Below are 20262 nucleotides of genomic sequence, written 5' to 3' on the forward strand. Positions count from 1 at the left end.
AAGCATGGTCGGAGAAAATGATTTTCAATATTGTTCTATCTTCCCCTGTAATATCTCAAGAGGCAGACTTTGCCTACCAAGATCAGAGTTCTACTTTGTGCCTGGGAAGAAAAGCAGGAGATGCAGAGAAGTCAGGAAGTCCAGAGCCTACTCTTCAATTGCACTGTTTTCTGGGGGAAGGGAAGGAGAAGTAGGGGATATAGACAGTAGGAAATGCTACAACTTCTTTGTTTGTGATTTCAACCAGAGTGCGAAGATATGTTGATGGACCAAAGGGAGTTCTGGGGATAAAATAGAGGAGATCACCTCACTGGCTGCCTCCTTCTTTCTCCAAGGTTCTCAGACACTGACCCGAGGGTGGAGGGGAGCCTCTTTAAAGTCAACTTAGTGGATTGTTTATGTTACCCAAAGGGAGGGCCTGGGTTTAGCTTTCTGGGGTCACCCACAGTTCCTGCATGGCATGGAACTGATGTAGAGTTCTCACCTGCTCCCAAGGACCAGGGACCTCAGAAAAAAGCTAAATGGTGAACCATGCCCTTCTGTTGCACCTATCTTAGTTTGAGCTTCCTCAAGCAGAATGTGAGGAAAGAACTTGGGTGTAAGTCATGTACTTAGGAGTAGATCTCAGAAAGCAGTGGCATGAGACAAACAAGGAGAAAAAGTTAATACAGTATATACAACTGGTCCTGCATTCCTTTGGGGCCTCTAAGCAACTCTAAAATGCACCTCAGAATTGTTCTCTCTGAAGGTCAGGCAGCTGGAAATTTATCCACTGACTCTCATTCCACAACAGTTGAGGATTATTCCCAAGAAAGTTTACCTCTTCTTACTTCCTGGTTGTGTGAATATCTTTGATCTCAAGGAAACATCTGAGGTAGAAAAGCCAGAACCACTGCCGTTGACACTTGAGGTAGGAGGAACTACTGTGCGTGGAGCTGCCCACCCTAGCTATGCTGGGAGTGAACAGTGGGCTGCGGGAAGGTGACACAAAACATCTGCTCTAAGACCCAACTCGGAGAGGGCAAGTTGACCCTGGAAGCTGATGGGGACTCAGAGGGACCATTGGTGAGGGCTGAGTTAAGGTTAGAGAAGACAGGGAGCACTGCAGAGCTCTGAAGGAGAATGGAGCACCCAAACCATGAGGTATACAAGCTGCAGATATTAGCGGTATCTGCCAACCAAACATTGATGAATGGGGACACCACCCCTCAGCATTCTGCTTTCAAGGGATGGTGCAAAGCAGTCCCTCTGCAGGGCAGTCAAGGGAGCTGAGGCACTAGCCTTGAGAAGGGAAGAGAATATCCCCTAAAGATCCATCTTGGAGAGAGCTGGAAAGAGAGGAATAACTCAGAATTTTTAAACTAAGGAGACCAGCAGGACTGTTTATCACATCAGACTCCATTTTTTCCATCTGCTATGTAGGAGGTGAGAATCTGCAAAGGAGGATCCAGTGAGTTAATAGAGAAATTGGGAAGCCTAAGTGAGGTCTGCCCCTGGCACCTAATACATCTGGACATGTCTGGCACACTAGCATAGTGGGCTATCTAGAAATCTGTTTGAGAGGTGGAAAAAAGGCCCTCTTGGGAGATAATTTTCATTCTAGAGAAAGAAGAAACCAAGTTTGACCCAGTAACAAAGCTTTAGTTGAAAGAAAGGAGGTGAGGTTGTCATTGAGCTTTGCCTCCAACCTGATTCCCTTGACAAATAGTGAGGGGAGGGGTTGAGAAGATAAAAGAGGCTCTAAGTCATAACTTAAAGGAACAGATTGGGTCATAAACTTCAGGGATACTCTGGGGCTCAACCAGACATGCTTGGGGATCCTGCTGCTAAGTAATATTTAAGGTAACAACACTCTAACACTCAGCTTCTCAAATTCAAGATCTTGGTATGTTGACAACATTACCCAGAAAGTGGTAGATGGATTGCCAGAATGATTACAAGTATCCTCTTTCTGCATACACTTGGCAGTTCCTCTCACAGAGGTAGAGTCTCCTTATCTACCTTGAATCTGGGTTGACATTGCAGCTTGCTTTGGCCAATACATTAGAATGTGGCAGAAGTCATACTGTACCTTTTCAGAACCTGGGCCTCAAGAAACCTTGCAGTCTTCTGCTCTATTGGAACATTTCTCTGCCATGTGAATCAACGTGCATTAGCTGGCTGGAGAATGTCCCAGAGAAAAGGCAGCCCAGCTAGTCATCCAAGGCCCCAGATGTATGGGAGACTACAAACAAGATCACTAAAGCCCCTTACCCAACCCAGAATTGACCACCGATGCATGGGGGAGCCCAGCTGAGTCTAGCCCAAATAGCCAACCAATAAAAGCATAAGGTAAATAGATGGTTGTTATTCTAAGTCACTAAATTTGAGGCAGTTTTGATCTTGGATGGCCTCAGCCTACAGCAACTCGAAGCAGAACTTTAGTTCCTGGCCAGGGATTGAGGTCAGGTCACAGTGCCGAGAGTGTCAAATCCTAGCCATTGGACTAGTGATCAGCTGAAAAAAAATTCCTACAAAAATGGAAAATAGTGAAACAAGGAGGAAAAAGAGTACAGTATGTGTGAATAGACACATGGGCAGACTCGTGTCATTGAGTCACACCCTAGTGGCAATTTGAATAACTTTTATGGGGAATTTCTTCCAGTTTTCCTTTGGCCAATCATTTTGATTTGCCTGGTTCTGAGGCCACAGTTGGTATGTTTCAAGAACCTCTCATATGTGCATGTTTATCTCTTAGTCAAGATGGATTCTAGTGAAGAGGCTTATGGGTGGTTGTCATCACTTACAATGATGTGCTGCCCCTTCCCTTTCTGACCTCCAAGGAGTCTTCTGGCACATGTGTAGTCAGGAGGTCTCCTTAACTTGGAGAATGAAGAATATGTTGTCTTTTACTCTTATCTGAGCAGGGCCCAGCCTCCTCCATCATCCTTTTTTTTTTTTTTTTAATTTTATTTTTAAACTTTACAATATTGTATTAGTTTTGCCAAACATCGAAATGAATCCGCCACAGGTATACCTGTGTTCCCCATCCTGAACCCTCCTCCCTCCTCCCTCCCCATACCCTCCCTCTGGGTCGTCCCAGTGCACCAGCCCCAAGCATCCAGTATCTTGCATCGAACCTGGACTGGCGACTCGTTTCATATATGATATTGTACATGTTTCAATGCCATTCTCCCAAATCTCCCCACCCTCTCCCTCTCCCACAGAGTCCAAAAGACTGATCTAAAAATATGGAACGCTTCACGAATTTGCGTGTCATCCTTGCGCAGGGGCCATGCTAATCTTCTCTGTATCGTTCCAATTTTAGTATATGTGCTGCCGAAGCGAGCACTATCTTATAGAGTTTCTATACACAGGGGAGAAACTGTTCAGCCTGGGGCCCATCTATCTCCTGCCTCAGTTTGTTACATGGCAGTAGCTAACTGTTAAAGAATGTAGTGGAATTTTTTTAAAAAGGTAACTGTGTGAGGTGATGGATTAGTTAACTAACTTTATGGGTGTAATTATTTTACAATATATATATATACATCAAATCATCACACTGTACCCCTTAAATCCATATGTCAATTATACCTCAATAAACCTGGGGAAAAAGGAAACACAAAAAATGAAAGTCTTTAATACAAAGAAAAAAAAAGAATAGGATAAAGTATCCATGGCTGACATGACTGGGTTATTAGTGGACACAAGTCTGGAGTCCTCTGGATTATGTATGAGCCTGTGAGAGAGAGGCACCTGGGGAACTCTCCTCCTACACACACCCCCTTCCAAAGCAATACAGAGGTATTGTCAGATGGCCAAAGCCTGAGTGAGCTGATAATATTTATATTTATGACTGTTAGTGTGATCCCATTTGTTCTCATAAATGGAGGAACTAAAGGACATTTTAGTAACAAAGATTTTGTCATTGAACGCCACAAGTTTATCTTTCATGAGGAAGGACTATCTTAATTAAGAGTTTACTTTATCCACTGATAAGAAGTTTTCTTTTTTTTTTTTTTAAATTTTATTTTTAAACTTTACATAATTGTATTAGTGTTGCCAAATATCAAAATGAATCCGCCATAGCATCTAAAATACCTATATGCAGAGTACCTCATGAGAAATGCTGGGCTGGAAGAAGCACAAACTGGAATCAAGATTTCCAGGAGAAATATCAATAACCTCAAATATGCAGATGACACCACCTTTATGGCAGAAAGCGAAGAAGAACAAAAGACCCTCTTGATGAAAGTGAGAGAGTGAAGTTGGCTTAAAGCTCAACATTCAAAAACAAAGATCATGGCATCTGGTCTTATCACTTCATGGCAAATAGATGGGGAAACAGTGGAAACAGTGGCTGACTTTATTTCTGGGGGCTCCAAAATCACTGCAGATGGTGATCGCAGCCATGAAATTAAAAGATGCTTACTCCTTGGAAGGAAAGTTATGACCAACCTAGATAGCATATTCAAAGGCAGAGACATTACTTTGCCAACAAAGGTCCGTCTAGTCAGTTCAGTTCAGTTCAGTCGCTCAGTCGTGTCCAACTCTTTGAGACCCCATGAATCGCAGCACGCCAGGCCTCCCTGTCCATCACCAACTCCTGGAGTTCACTCAAACTCATGTGCATTCAGTCGGTGATGCCATCCAGCCATCTCATCCTCTTGTTGTCTCCTTTCCCTCCTGCCCTCAATCCCTCCCAGCATCAGAGTCTTTTCCAATGAGTCAACTCTTCGCATGAGGTGGCCAAAGTACTGGAGTTTCAGCCTTAGCATCATTCCTTCCAAATAACACCCAGGGCTGATCTCCTTTAGAATGGGCTGGTTGGATCTCCTTGCAGTCCAAGGAACTCTCAAGAGTCTTCTCCAACACCACAGTTCAAAAACATCAATTCTTCAGTGCTCAGCTTTCTTCACAGTCCAACTCTCACATCCATACATGACCACTGGAAAAACCATAGCCTTGACTAGATGGACCTTTGTTGGCAAAGTAATGTCTCTGCTTTTCAATATGCTATCTAGGCTGGTCATAACTTTCCTTCCAAGGAGTAAGCATCTTTTAATTTCATGGCTGCAGTCACCATCTGCAGTGATTTTGGAGCCCCCCAAAATAAAGTCTGACACTGTTTTCACTGTTTCCCCATCTATTTGCCATGAAGTGATGGGACTGGATGCCATGATCTTTGTTTTCTGAATGTTGACCTTTAAGCCAACCTTTTCACTCTCCTCTTTCACTTTCATCAAGAGGCTTTTTAGTTCCTCTTCACTTTCTGCCATAAGGGTGGTGTCATCTGCATATCTGAGGTTATTGATATTTCTCCTGACAATCTTGATTCCAGCTTGTGCTTCTTCCAGCCCAGCGTTTCTCATGATGTACTCTGCATAGAAGTTAAATAAGCAGGGTGACAGTATACAGCCTTGACATAGTCCTTTTCCTATTTGGAACCAGTCTGTTGTTCCATGTCCAGTTTTAACTGTTGCTTCCTGACCTGCATATAGGTTTCTCAAGAGGCAGGTCAGGTGGTCTGATATTCCCATCTCTTGAAGAATTTTCCACAGTTTATTAAAGAAAATAAATAAAATAAATCCACCTTTCTTTTATCAGGAAGGGTATATTGTCACCCTACTTATTTAACTCATATGTAGAGTACATCATACAAAATGCCAGGCTGGATGAAGCACAAGCTGGAATCAAGATTGCTGGGAGAAATATGTAAGCTCAGATATGCAGATGATACCACCTTTGTGGTAGAAAACGAAGAAGAACTAAAGAGCCTCTTGATGAAAGTGAAAGAGGAAAGTGAAAAAGTTGGCTTAAAACTCAACATTCAAAAAACTAAGATCATGGCATCTGGTCCCATCACTTCATGGCAAATAGATGGGGAAACAATGGAAACCGAAATTTTATATTTTGGGGCTCCAAAATCACTGCAGATGGTGACTGCAGCCATAAAATTAAAAGCTGCTTGCTCCTTGGAAGAAAAGATATGACCAACCTAGTCAGCATATTAAAAAGCAGAGACATTACTCTGCCAACAAATGTCTGTCTAGTCAAAGATATGGTTTTTCCAGTAATCATGTATGGATGTGAGAGTTGGACTATAAAGAAAGCTGACTGCTGAAAAATTGATGCTTTTGAACTGTGGTGTTGGAGAAGACTCTTGAGAGTCCCTTGGACTGCAAGGAGATCCAAACAGTCCATTCTAAAGGAAATCACTCCTGAATATTCATTGGAAGGACTGATGCTGAAGCTGAAACTCTAATACTTTGGCCACTGATGTGAAGAGCTGACTCACTGGAAAAGACCCTAAGGCTGGGCAAGATTGAAGGTGGGAGGAGAAGGGGATGACAGAGGATGAGATGGTTGGACAGTATTTGGAATCAAGATTGCCTGGAGAAATATGAACGACATCAATGACAGAGGATGAGATGATTGGATGGCATCACTGACATGATTTTGAGCAAGCTCTGGGAGTTAGTGATGGACAGGGAAGCCTGGTGTGCTGTAGTCCGTGGAGTCGCAAAGAGTCGGACATGACTGAGTGACTGAACTGAATTTCTTTTATGAAGCCACAATAACCTGAACATTTAATTCTGATTTGGAAATACAAAAACTAAAAACTATAATCAATTGCCCTTCTGAATATGGTTGTAAAAATCCTTAAAGATTGCTAGCAAATAGAACTCATCCATGTACCCAGAGTGTGACACTGTGACAATGTGTGATATATTTCAAGAATGCAAGGCGAGTTCAAAATCAGCAAATCTGGCAATTTAATTCATTATAATAAATTAAAGGACCAAGAACATATAATAAATAATTAAATGGTTAAAAGCCATTTGATAAAAGTGAGCAGCCACCCAATTAAAATGCTAAATAAAATTAAAAACTTTAAATATATAATAAAGACAATTTACCAAGATTCAGTGACAAATATTCTAAGAACAAACACTTAACCTAAATAAGCAACTTCAGAGGATGCCCAACTTCATTATTATTATGCAGTATCACCTTGGAACTCTAGTAATTGCAATATGGACAGAAAAAAAAAGAAAATCTAACTGACTAAAAAACACTAAAGTGATTAAGAAAATAATTTAATCGTATCTGACTAGATATAAGACAAATATATAAAAATAAATATCTAGTCTGTACAATACATGCAGAGAAATAGATATTGGATATATAGCCCATGTAAAATACCAAAAAAGACTATTGGAATGTTCTGGAAGACTTCATCCAACAAGCCATGTCATTTATTAGGTGAAACCTTCCTATGCAGGACAAAAGGTGGTAAATATACATGCATTAGCTTTAGCACTTTCATTATTTTACTGAGATATATTTGATTACGATTATTTTAATGTCAACTACAGTCAGAGGAATACATATTTTATATGCCAAAGCCTTTGACTGTGTGGATCACAACAAACTGCGGAAAATTCTTAAAGAGATGGGAATACTGGATTACCTGACCTGCCTCTTGAGAAATCTGTTTGCAGGTCAGGAAGCAACAGTTAGAACTGGACATGGAACAACAGACTGGTTCCAAATAGGAAAAGGAGTATGTCAAGGCTATATATGGTCACCTGTATTTGTGCTGTATATTGTGCTTATTTAACTTACATGTAGAGTAAATCATGAGAAACTCTGGGCCGGATGAAGCACAAGCTGGAATCAAGACTGGCTGGAGAAGTATCAATAACCTCAGATATGCAGATGACACCACCCTTATGGCAGAAAGCGAAGAACTACAGAGCCTCTTGATGAAAGTGAAAGAGGAGAGTGAAAAAGTTGGCTTAAAATTCAACATTCAGGAAACTAAGATAATGAGATTTGGTCCCATCACTTCATGGCAAATAGATGGGGAAACAATGGAAACTGTGAGAGACTTTATTTTGGGGGGCTCACAAAATCATCTAATCACACTAGGACCACAGCCTTGTCTAACTCAATGAAACTAAGCCATGCCCTGTGGGGGTCACCCAAGACGGGCGGCTCATGGTGGAGAGGTCTGACAGAATGTGGTCCACTGGAGAAGGGAATGGCAAACCACTTCAGTATTCTTGCCTTGAGAACCCCATGAACAGTATGAAAAGGCAAAATGATAGGATACTGAAAGAGGAACTCCCCAGGTCGGTAGGTGCCCAATATGCTACTGGAGATCAGTGGAGAAATAACTCCAGAAAGAATGAAGGGATGGAGCCAAAGCAAAAACAATACCCAGCTGTGGACATGACTGGTGATAGAAGCAAGATCCGATGCTATAAAGAGCAATATTGCATAGGAACCTGGAATGTTAGGTCCATGAATCAAGGCAAATTGGAAGTAGTCAAACAGGAGATGGCAAGAGTGAATGTTGACATTCTAGGAATCGGTGAACTAAAATGGACTGGAATGGGTGAATTTAACTCAGATGACCATTATATCTACTATTGCAGGCAGGAATCCCTTAGAAGAAATGGAGTAGCCATCATGGTCACCAAAAGATTCCGAAATGCAGTAGTTGGATGCAATCTCAAAAACGAAAGAATGATCTCTGTTTGTTTCCAAGGCAAACCATTCAATATCACAGTAATCCAAGTCTATGCCCAAACCAGTAATGCTGAAGAAGCTGAAGTTGAATGGTTCTATGAAGACCTACAAGACCTTCTAGAACTAACACCAAAAAGATGTCCTTTTCATTATAGGGGACTGGAATGCAAAACTAGGAAGTCAAGAAACACCTGGGGTAACAGGCAAATTGGCCTTGGAGTACGGAATGAAGCAGGGCAAAGGCTAACAGAGTTTTGCCAAGAGAACGCACTGGTCATAGCAAACATCCTCTTCCAACAACACAAGAGATGACTCTACACATGGACATCATCAGATGGTCAACACCGAAATCAGATTGATTATATTCTTTGCAGCCAAAGATGGAGAAGCTCTATACAGTCAACAAAAACAAGACCGGGAGCTGACTGTGGCTTAGATCATGAGCTACTTATTGCCAAATTCAGACTTAAATTGAAGAAAGTAGGGAAAAACACTAGATCATTCAGGTATGACCTAAATCAAATCCTTTGTGATTATACAGTGGAAGTGAGAAATAGATTTAAGGACTAGATCTGATAGATAGAGTGCCTGATGAACTATGGATGGAGATTCATGACATTGTATAGGAGACAGGGATCAAGACCATCCCCATGGAAAAGAAATGCAAAAAAGCAAAATGGCTGTCTGAGGAGGCCTTACAAATAGCTGTGAAAAGAAGCGAAGCGAAAAGCAAAGGAGAAAAGGAAATATATAAGCATCTGAACGCAGAGTTCCAAGGAATAGCAAGAAGAGATAAGAAAGCCTTCCTCAGCGATCAATGCAAAGAAATAGAGGAAAACAACAGAATGGGAAAGACTAGGGATCTCTTCAAGAAAACTAGAGATACCAAAGGAACATTTCATGCAAACATGGGCTCAATAAAGGACAGAGATGGTATGGACCTAACAGAAGCAGAAGATATTAAGAAGAGGTGGCAAGAATACACAGAAGAACTGTACAAAAAAGATCTTCATGACCCAGATAATCACGATGGTATGATCACTCACCTAGAGCCAGACATCCTGGAATGTGAAGTCAAGTGGGCCTTAGGAAGCATCACTACGAACAAAGCTAGTGGAGGTGATGGAATTCCAGTTGAGCTATTTCAAATCCTGAAAGATGATGCTGGGAAAGTGCTGCACTCAATATGCCAGCAAATTTGGAAAAATCAGCAGGGGCCACAGGACTGGAAAGTGTCAGTTTTCATTCCAATCCCAAAGAAAGGCAATGCCAAAGAATGCTCAAACTACCGCACAATTGCACTCATCTCACACGCTAGTAAAGGAATGCTCAAAATTCTCCAAGCCAGGCTTCAGCAGTACATGAACCGTGAACTTCCAGATGTTCAAGCTGGTTTTAGAAAAGGCAGAGGAACAAGAGATCAAATTGCCAACATCCGCTGGATCATCGAAAAAGCAAGAGAGTTCCACAAAAACATCTATTTCTGCTTTATTGACTATGCCAAAGCCTTTGACTGTGTGGATCACAATAAACTGTGGAAAATTCTGAAAGAGATGGGAATGCCAGACCACCTGACCTGCCTCTTGGAAACCTATATGCAGGTCAGGAAGCAACAGTTAGAACTGGATATGGAACAACAGACTGGTTCCAAGTAGGAAAAGGAGTACGTCAAGGCTGTATACTGTCACCCTGCTTATTTAACTTCTATGCAGAGTACATCATGAGAAACGCTGGGCTGGAAGAAGCACAAGCTGGAATCAAGATTGCTGGAAGAAACATCAATAACCTCAGATATGCAGATGACACCACCCTTACGGTAGAAAGTGAAAAACTAAAAAGCCTCTTGATGAAAGTGAAAGAGGAGAGTGAAAAGGTTGGCTTAAAGCTCAACATTCAGAAAAAGAAGATCATGCTTAATTTTTGTCTACCTGACATATCAAAACGGAAGTACTGGACTCTCCCACTGGCTGGTGGACTTTTATCAGTTTCTTCCTCTAGTTCCACCCATTTATACTGCATAAATTTTGAGGTTATCTGATTAGGTGCATATGTCTAAAATACTCCTCTTTGTCAGTTGAACTTTCCCATCCTGTTTTTCGGCGGCACCACACAGCTTGTGGGATCTTATTTCCCCAACCAGGGATTGAACCCAGGCCCATGGCAGTGAAAGCTCTAGTCCTAACACTGGACCACCAAAGAATTCCCAGAACCTCCCTATCCTTAGCAACTTTCGTCTTAGGATTTGTCTGCAAATAATATAATAGATGGTTAGTATTTGCCCCCTGAGATTCTTTCACCCATGCTTTTACTTTCAGTTTTGTACACTCTTATGTAAACCAGTCTGTAAATAGTACTTCTAGACACATCTGTGATGAAGGATCGTTTTTTTTGTTTTTCCCAATCCATTATAGGTTAAGACTTTCGTAAAATATACCAAAAAATAAATTCCTAGAATTAAAGACATGCAAACTACAGGCCAGATATTTTAGTACTGGACTCAACATATATAAAAATGACAGGCAAATAGCTTTTATCAACTTCTGGACATAAGTTGTTGCAGCCTTCAACAATCACAGCCACACTTATGAACTCAGTGTTGCAAACAGTATATGATCAGGATTTCATTCTGCTACCTGGTCTAACAATCTTCTTTTTAATTGACAAGTTTAGTCCATTTATTGATATTGGTACACTGGGCTTGTTTTTCTCATCTCTGTAAGTCTCTCTCCTTCCATCACCAAGTTGATATGGCCTGAAATATAATTTGAGCATATTATTGGCATTTTTTTTTTCCTTTGGCCTTCACTACATTTTAACGACCAAGTGCTATATTGCGTCTACCCAAATTCATATACTGAAACCTAATCTCCAGTGTGTTGGTACTAAGAGGTGGGGCTTTGGGGGGGTAGTTAGGTCAGGAGGAGAAGGGGATGACAGAGAATGATGGTTGGATGGCATCACCGACTCTATGGACATGAGTTTGAGTAAGCTCTGGGAGTTGGTGATGGACAGGGAAGCCTGGCGTGCTGCAGTCCATGGGGTTGCAGAGTGGGACACGACTGAATGACTGAAGTGAAAAATGTAACTCCACTAACAGGGTTGATGGAAAATTTGGCATTCATGGGATGATCCTAGCTCTACAGGGCTTCGTTCTTGCTCATTCTCTCTGGAAGCTTATGTACCAACATGAAATAATCTCACAATAGTAAAATGTGACAGCTCATACACCTTTTAAATGTCCGAAAACATGCAAAACTAAACAGTAAGTGGTATAGAAATGTATATATATGCAAAACTGTGAAGAAAAGCAAGTAAAGGATAAACCCAAAATCCAGGTAGTGGGCCTCTCTTGGGGAGGAATGGGGGTGTACCAGGTGAGAGGTCCATGGGATAGGGGGTGGGGCTTTAATACTGACACGTGCTGTTGTCCCAACTAGGGGTGAGAACATGAGCATGAAATACCTCACATGTATTTTCCTCACGTATATAGTGGTGTAAGGTGCAACAGTTCATCTTGTAACTGGATGCTTAGCAGTGACTCATAGGTCAGGATATTGGGAACTGGAAGCAGCAGGCTGAATTCCTATGGAAGCAGCTGTGGTGTTCACTATGGCTCAAACTGCCAGAGACAAACGAGGGATACAGATGTGGATTTATTGTTGTTGTTCAGTCGCTGTGTCTGACTCTTTGAGAGCCCATGGACTACAGGACACCAGGCCTCCCTGTCTTTCACCGTCTCCTGGAGTTTGCCCAAGTTTATGTCCATTGAATCAGTGATACCATCCAACCACCTCTTCCTCTGCCACTCTCTTCTCCTTTTGCCTCATTAGAAAAGACCCTGATGCTGGGAAAGACTAAAGGCAACTAGTTGGAGAAAAGATGGGGATGGAGGCGCTCTAAGTCTGCTCTAAATTAAGAAATATGCCCAAAAAGCACCTTTGGATTTGTCTTCATATTCCGCTGGGAACCATGCCTTTGAATGAGCAGCTCTCAAGCTTGGCTTTGAGCTTTTTCTGGCACCCACACCTCTGCATTTCCTGTACCAGCCTCAATCCTAAAGGGGCCAAGATTGCTCTGGGAACCTTAGATTCCACTGTGTGGACACGACAGTCTTTCTGGTCACCAATACCTAAAAGGTCTCCAGCCTCCAGATGTCACTAACTTACTAAGAGACTCATAATTTCACCCCAAAGCCCAGCATGAGGGCATCCTCCAACCAAGGTCTCCTTTCCCTGTTAGGTATTCTCCCAAGGAGACAAATGTTCTCTAGCCATGGGGGCCAATGATACTTCAGCAACTGCTATCCTCCTTTGAGTTTTAATGTATTAGAACCTGCTGAACTGAAATTTTTATTAGTTGATTTCCCTCTCCTAGGTGATGACTTTTAATTAATGACAAGTTTCTTAAAGACCAGCCAAAGTACATGAACAGCAGAATTGCGTCCAGGAGAGCTTTTATTTGTACGGAACAGTTTTAAAAATACAGAATAAAATAGCTTTATCTCTACTATTATTCACAACATCTGGTCCAAATATTACATATTAAAATACTTAAACGTTTAATGAAGGTATGTTAGAAAAACAATATGAAAATTCTTTTTAAAAACGCCATAAAAGAATTAGACATAAAAAACAACCCCACCCCAAATACCCTCAATATGCAAAATAAAAATAAAAACCAAACAAAATCCCAGAAAGGTATATAGCCAAAGTCAGTCACAAAAACTTAAGGAAAATATAGGCATCCCTACTGTTTTAAGAACAGTCAGAAACTGACTAACATGACAAAGGTTGCTATGAATGAACAAAAAGTGTTTTAACTTGACCGTCAGTAAGATGGCACCACTGGGGAGGGTGTCCTAAGTGCCAGGAAACACACAGAGCAATTCTAAGGAGGCTGGATGTCACCAGTGTAGGGTGAGGACAAGGAGGTCAAGAATAGACTAAAAGGACAGGAATGTGTGAGAGGCAGCTGAAAAGGGATCTTCAGTGTTAACATGCTTCAAGGGTCCAAGGGCAGAAGCTGAGGACTGGCAAAAAATGGGCAACTGTCTAGCACTACTCCACTTGTGACTGCAGGAGGAATGGAGGGTAGAGGAGGTCCTATTCTCTGTGTCAAAATCGTAAGGGGACAGAGCACAATACAAGTAACATATGAGGCCCCAAGTGTTTTCCTAAGACCAAGGGGTAGCTCCCTGGAGAAGTGGGCCCTGTGAGAGCTCAGGCTGCCAGGGCATTCAGGGGGCACAGCTGGGTGAGCAAACCAGCAGGCAGCAACAGCCATGCCAGGCATGCTGCCCGCAGCTGTGTGTCCACCCCAAGCTGTGGGGGTGAGTATGCAGGATGCTGCCTTTCTGTGCATCAGACAGGTTCTGGGATGAGGCTTCTGCCTCAGTTCCTTATTCATCTCCTATCTGGCCTGACCACTCTTGTGGCATTGATTGTTATGGAAGATTATAGTTGTCAACTTCAAGTCCAAGTTGCTAGTACTAATATTTCAGCAGGGACATGAATTAAAGAAATAACAACTTAGCTCATGGTCATAAAATATATGCGTGGGTAAATAAAGTATAAACACATACTAGAGATTCATCAATGGAGAAATTCTATCATCACATGACATTGTCATGAAAATTACATTCCCTCCCTGGAAAACTGTGACTATTATCCTGGGTAGAAATATTATTTTACTATATGGAAATACTGCAATATTCATGCATAAACCAGGTTATCATTATGAAAGTCAGTATTCTACAGTATGAAGTAAATTCTGTGTATGAATTTGTTACCATGAAAACGAGAAACCATCAGGACCCTTGCCTTGATCAATCACAAGAAACTTACTACAATCTAACACTGAAGCCCTCTTAAGAAATATTCTGTATCAGTAAATCTATGTGAAATTTGCGAGAATAAGAATGAAAATTGCCTACAAAGACTGGAGCCATTTCCCATTTTTCTATGATCCATGTTAGATATGTTATCAAAACCAGTGTGGCTTCTCCCTTGCCCCCCAACCAGTGATACTGCAGCGTCTTTTGTCCTATTTATAAGTTTCTACTTTTCACATCATGATCACCAATATAAATGGGAAAATGCGGGGGTAGGTGTTCAAGTGGGAATTGGAGAATGAATGCTATGTCCAAAGACATTCACATTCAAAACATCCTACAACGTTCAACTGGCCAAAGCATGGGGTGTATGTGGCCCCAATAACGCACATGGCAGGTGCACAGGCACAGTATCCCCCAAAACCTCCTTTTCAGGTATGTGCTCAAACCAAGAAGCAGATGAATATAGTTTTTTTTCAACTACAGACTCATTCTGCAGTGTGTCTGCAAGCAAGAGGACATTTTCTAACCTCCTATGCCTTCCCCCCCAACCATGGACAGAGAATCTAAGTTGGCCCCAATGGAACGAGAAGGGGGAAAACCCTCTTTTTCCAATAGGAGGTGTGGGCACAGGGCTTCTTTGCACATTTTGAAGACTTGCACACGTCCTGAGTGTTACCCATTGGGAGAGAAGATGCCTGGGTCAAGTTAAGCTGAAGGGAACTTGTTCCTGAATTACCAATGGTTCAGAGGCTTTCATTTGGGTATTTGGTCATTCTGCTCATCTAGAGAGCAAGAATACTGCAAATCTCTGGGATGTTTAACAGTTTTCCCCACTGTTCAGAGGAGAGAAATTGGAGATGCTAAGCAAAATACAAACAGAATAAACTAGGCAATTAAGGTGACAACTAGGGCTGTCAGTCTTCAGGACTCACCAAGTCAACAGGATGAAAATCATTAACCAGTGTGCTTCTAAATATGCTCCCCCCAAAAAAAAACCCATACAAATTTAAATTTAGAGTCTTTCTTTACTTAATTTGCAATAAGGTTTTGGCAAAACAATGCAGTAGCTCTGGAGTGTTCTTGCCAGAATAGGCCTTAAAGCCCCAAACTTTATAGGAGTCAAGGCCAGTTGTGGGGGCCAGAAATTCACCATGTGGCTTCAAGGCTGCCAAGAGCCATGTGCCCACTGCCTGTAAACAATCAGGTAAATAAACACTCAAGAAGTACTATCTCATGAAACAAGGTCACTCAGGCTTTTCTTTTGACTGAAAATTTCAAACCAAATTCAGTAAGTCATTTTTGTCAGAAATAATGTTATTAATAAGAATTTAAGAGAGGGGGACTGCTAGCTGCTTTTCTTACCCCTTCAACAAGAAAGGAAGCATTTGGTCAGGGGATCTAGTCTTCCCCTCTGGAAAATAAAAATCCAGTGGACATTCAACATGACAACCCACAGAAAGTCTCCTTAAGCCTTAACTGCCAGATGTGAATGGCAACTTAACTGCAGTGATTAATTTACCAGGATGCGGAACCATTCAATACGGCAGCTGTTTTGTCACCTGCCCTGGCTTCCCTTCTTCAGAAAACAAATCAACGTATAACTTAACTCATGGTTTCTGGGCTCTGGTCCAGCAGTCAGTTTGATAAACAGATTAAGCATTATGTATTTACACTTTCATGGTATCAAGCAATACAAAACACAACCACAAAAATGGTTACTGGCCTTCTAGAGCCATGACAACAAACTTCCCTGTTGGTGTCCATAGCTTTAACAAATGCTGGTTCCTTTCTTAATGGGGGATAGGAGATAAGGGACAAGTAATAGGGATGTAAGGTAAGAGGGTCACATGGAAAAACACTGATTTAAAAAATCCATAATCAGTAACATTAAATAGGAATAAAATCTTGTAATTACAAATACACACAACGATAACTGACATCCACATGTCAGCAGAGCCAAGATCCTCATAAATATCTGCTTGGTGCCTTTGTGCAGCACTCTATACCCGTCACACCAGCCAGGAGTGATGAATACCAAATAGAGTGTCTCAGCTACTAATAAAAAGGAGACCAATAAGAGATGGGTTGGCCTAGCTTGGGCCAGGGTGGCACCAAGAAAGTGTACTTGAGAATCAGATACTGATTTCAAGGTACTTTCCCTTCCTGTCCAATCCCCCAATTCCCATTCTATCTGTACAGACTTTACCCATGCACAGATCTGGGCACAGTGTAAAGCATCTCACTGTTTTCAACTGGCCAGCAGCCACCTACACACAGTATCAGGCATCATAAAATCACACTTGACCAGTCAGTTGTGACAATGCAAGGATATTGGTACCTCCTGACCAGAGGAGGTCTCTATAGGTACAGGTCCTGGTGCTTTCAAGGACAGAAAGCCCTGGAGGTGCCCTGTAAGTAAGCTAGCACAGGGTGTTAGAAGGGGACTGCAAACAAGGAGTCACTGTAGACTTCAAGCATCCACTCCCACAGGAGAGCAGGAACTTCAAATTCAGTGACCATGACTATCAACGGATGTTCTCAAGGGCTTAAATAAAAAGATAGATGAGACATCGTATTAGACATGATCACAACCCACAAGAAAAAGCTACCTGTAATCTGTCTTAGCTCTGGGGTGGAGAATGTAAATGCAGATCTACAAACATATATGTTACTGCTTGTTACTCAGCAAGGAACTATAGGTTCATGCCTCACTGTGGCCAGGCCACAGGATGAGCTACGGCTATACTGTGGCCTGCGAGTCTTCATCTGAACTCCGGCTACTAGCGCTCTTCCCGAGGCCTTTCCATGTATAGCCTGCAAAGGTTGGGCTGATGGGTAAGTAGCTGAAACATCTGTATTTTTTAATAATGTTCATGCCAAATGGCAAATCATAGGATTCCATGCCATCGAGAGACTTGCTCCCTTTGCCCACGCCCTTCTTCCATTTTCTGATTCCTCTTTCCTCTGGAGTACCTGTGGAACACACACAGCAAAACAAAAACAGAACAATGGAATGTTTAGTTAAACAGTTCTACCAAGAATTGAGATTCTCTGCTTCTGTTGTCCTGTAGATTGAATGGAATAGGATGACAGAAAAGAGCACTTGAGGAAGTAGTAGTTGATGCTTAAGCCAGAAATCTAAGAATCACTAACCACTCAAAACAAATATTTCTAAAACACAGATTTGATCTTGCAAAATAGGATCAGAATCCTTATTACATCTCACAATGACTTCACTACTCGGTCACTGCACACCCACAACCCCCCTCATCTAGACATCAGTTCAGTTCAGTTCCGTTCAGTCACTCTGTCATGTCCAACCCTTTGAAACCCCATGGACTGCAGCATGCCAGGCCTCCCTGTCCATCACCAACTCCTGGAGATGACTCAAACTCATGTCCGTTGAGTCGGTGATGCCATCCAACCATCTCATCCTCTGTCATCCCCTTCTCCCGCCTTCAATCTTTCCCAGCATCAGGGTCTTTTCAAATGAGTCAGTTCTTCACATCAGGTGGCCAAAGTATTGGAGTTTCGGCTTCAGTCCATCCAATGAACATTCAGGACTGATTTCCTTTAGGATGGACTGGTTGGATCTCCTGGATGTGCAAGGGACTCTCAAGAGTCTTCTCCAACACCACAGTTCAAAAGCATCAATTCTTCGGCACTCAGCTTTCTTTATGTAGACATACCTTTTTTATATTGCTTTGCTCCATTTTACTGGGGGGTGGGGTGCATTTGTCACAAATTCCCCACTTGTGGTCCTATGAGGATGAACTTCCACTGGTGTAACACTCTTGGCAATTCTGCACCCTGACAGATGAGTCAACAAGAAAGATCTGGATCTTCATGGCTCAGTACTCCTGGGCTCCTTTCCAAAAGTCTTTACAGTGCAGATAGCACTGGTACCTGCTTTTAGCTCCATGGGAGCCCTAACAATATAGTTCTCTGCCTGAGCCTGGGTGATGAGGTCTATCCTATGGTGCAGGGCTTAAGAACTTCTCATTATTTTCGCATATATAAGCTATACCCTCCCATGGGCATTTCAGTAATGAAACTGACCATTTCCATCTGCCTGACTCCTTCGTCTCTCTTTCTATTAAGTGCTGACTTAGGAAAGAAAGAGGATATTACTGACCTCCCACAAATTTAACACCTTCCACCTACTCATGTGTGTGATTCCTTCTGCCCGATGTGTTCATCTCTCATTTCCCCAGTGACCTGTTCTTGATTGAGGCTTTTGGAGGTAGATTAAGGGCAAAATCTCAACAGAACCTTTAAGCTCAAAAATAAACATCACCCTTCCTTGACAGGATGAATCTACCAGTGTGTCCATGGCGGCATTTCACAACAATATAAAGTAGCCTTCTCTAGGAAGCCACAAGGCAGGGCCACATCGCACCTTAAGTCTGTCACCCAGCACTTGGCATAGAAGGAGGAGGAGTGCTGTCCGCTGGTAGCAGCTGGCTCAGAAGTATGTGAACAAGTCAATGAAAGCCAAATTGCAGGGCTCCAGGCAAGGCTGAGCAGGAGGGCAGGTAGCTGGAGCATGCTCAAGGCATCCTGCTGCCATATCACCATATACAAAGAATTCACCTGTTTTCTCTTAGAAATAACTCAGCAAGAAGGAAAAAAACTAAGTTTACTAGCAAAAAAGTGATTCATGAAAGGTGGCTCAAGGTATCATCTTAACCACTTTAGAAAAGTGTAATCAGTGATGGCTTTGAACTGATTCATGCTTCCTGCTTCCCATATTTATTTGGCAAAAAGGTAAGTCACATATATAATAAGCATGTTTGATATATGCCACATACCTGGGATGGTGTTATCCAAAATAAAAGCCACACAGCCTCCTACAAACATAGCAGTTGTGAGAAGAACATTCAACACTTGATCGATTCCTGTTATCCCTAAAAACAACATAGCAACAGGTCACAGACAGAATAGACTTGTCCTTGACTTAAAAAGGAACACTGGGGTGGACCCTAATTGCCAATCAATGCAGTGCATGAAAGTGTAAATTTCTATTGCGCATGTATAAATTTTCGCCAGTAATGCCTTAAACTACTATGACAATAATAGTAAATAAATTATTTAAACTACTTTCAACAATAATCAAGTTATCGCCATAAGGAAAATTTCTAACAATGATTCACAGAAAGTAAATCTAACAGAGGGGACTTCCTCAGTGGTCCAATGGTTAAGAATTCCAATGCAGGGCACGAGGGTTCGGTCCCTAGTTAGGGAACTAAGACCCCACATGCCTCAGAGCAACTAAGCCTGTGTACCACGACTAGAGAACCTGCACTCTGCTCGATGAAAGATCCTGTGTACCACAACTAAGACCCAGCACAGTCCCCACCCCAAATCTCATAGAATGAAGTTCATTCTATAATAAACTACGAAGCCTTCAGGGGTGTGGGGGAGTGCTGCTTGCAGATTATTAAAAAAAAAAACAAAAACACCAATATAAAAGATGGCTACTGTAAGGTTGAAAAGTTTACAAAGTGAATAACAAGATGACAAAAATATTCGTGAGATCAGCAATCAAATGAAGGGCTTCAAAATTCTGGGTTACTAATTAGTGCTTAGCTGCTTTTAATTTAGAGCAAATTTATTTCTAAAGATGTCATTATATGAATGAGATACATTAAAATAGAAATTCACACACTTTTTATATTTAAAAATATAATGATCTCCAACAGAAAAATAACATGTTTGGTGAGAATGTGGAGAAAGAGAAATCACTGTGTTCAACATACCTGATGGGAATGTTGTGAGCAATGTCCCATAGCTCACCTGCTATGGAAAACAGGTATTCCTCAAACAGTTACACAGAATGGCCCAACAATTCTATTCCTAGCCATACACCCAAAAGAATTAAAAACAGGTACTCAAACAGTCCTCATTACCAG

The 20262-nt window shown here is 41.8% G+C and overlaps 1 protein-coding gene and 1 non-coding gene across 4 annotated transcripts in view; both read right to left on the reverse strand.

Moving 5' to 3' along the window:
* Positions 1–3224: 3224 nt before the first annotated feature.
* Positions 3225–3331, reverse strand: LOC139186690 (U6 spliceosomal RNA). Its single transcript, XR_011570362.1, has one exon. It is a non-coding gene; the product is annotated as a U6 spliceosomal RNA (small nuclear RNA).
* Positions 3332–12953: 9622 nt separating this feature from the next.
* SLC23A2 (solute carrier family 23 member 2) overlaps positions 12954–20262 on the reverse strand; it is a 142717-nt gene continuing 135408 nt past the window's right edge. For all 3 annotated transcript variants that reach the window (XM_070801141.1, XM_070801143.1, XM_070801142.1), the window contains 2 exons: positions 19162–19257; positions 12954–17323 (listed from right to left, as the gene is read on the reverse strand). In XM_070801141.1, the coding sequence (XP_070657242.1) occupies positions 17091–17323; positions 19162–19257 (329 nt within the window). In that variant the 3' untranslated portion in view covers positions 12954–17090. The remainder of the gene's footprint in view (positions 17324–19161; positions 19258–20262) is intronic.

Source organism: Bos indicus, chromosome 13, assembly GCF_029378745.1.
Source record: "Bos indicus isolate NIAB-ARS_2022 breed Sahiwal x Tharparkar chromosome 13, NIAB-ARS_B.indTharparkar_mat_pri_1.0, whole genome shotgun sequence".
NCBI classification, from domain to species: domain Eukaryota; kingdom Metazoa; phylum Chordata; class Mammalia; order Artiodactyla; family Bovidae; genus Bos; species Bos indicus.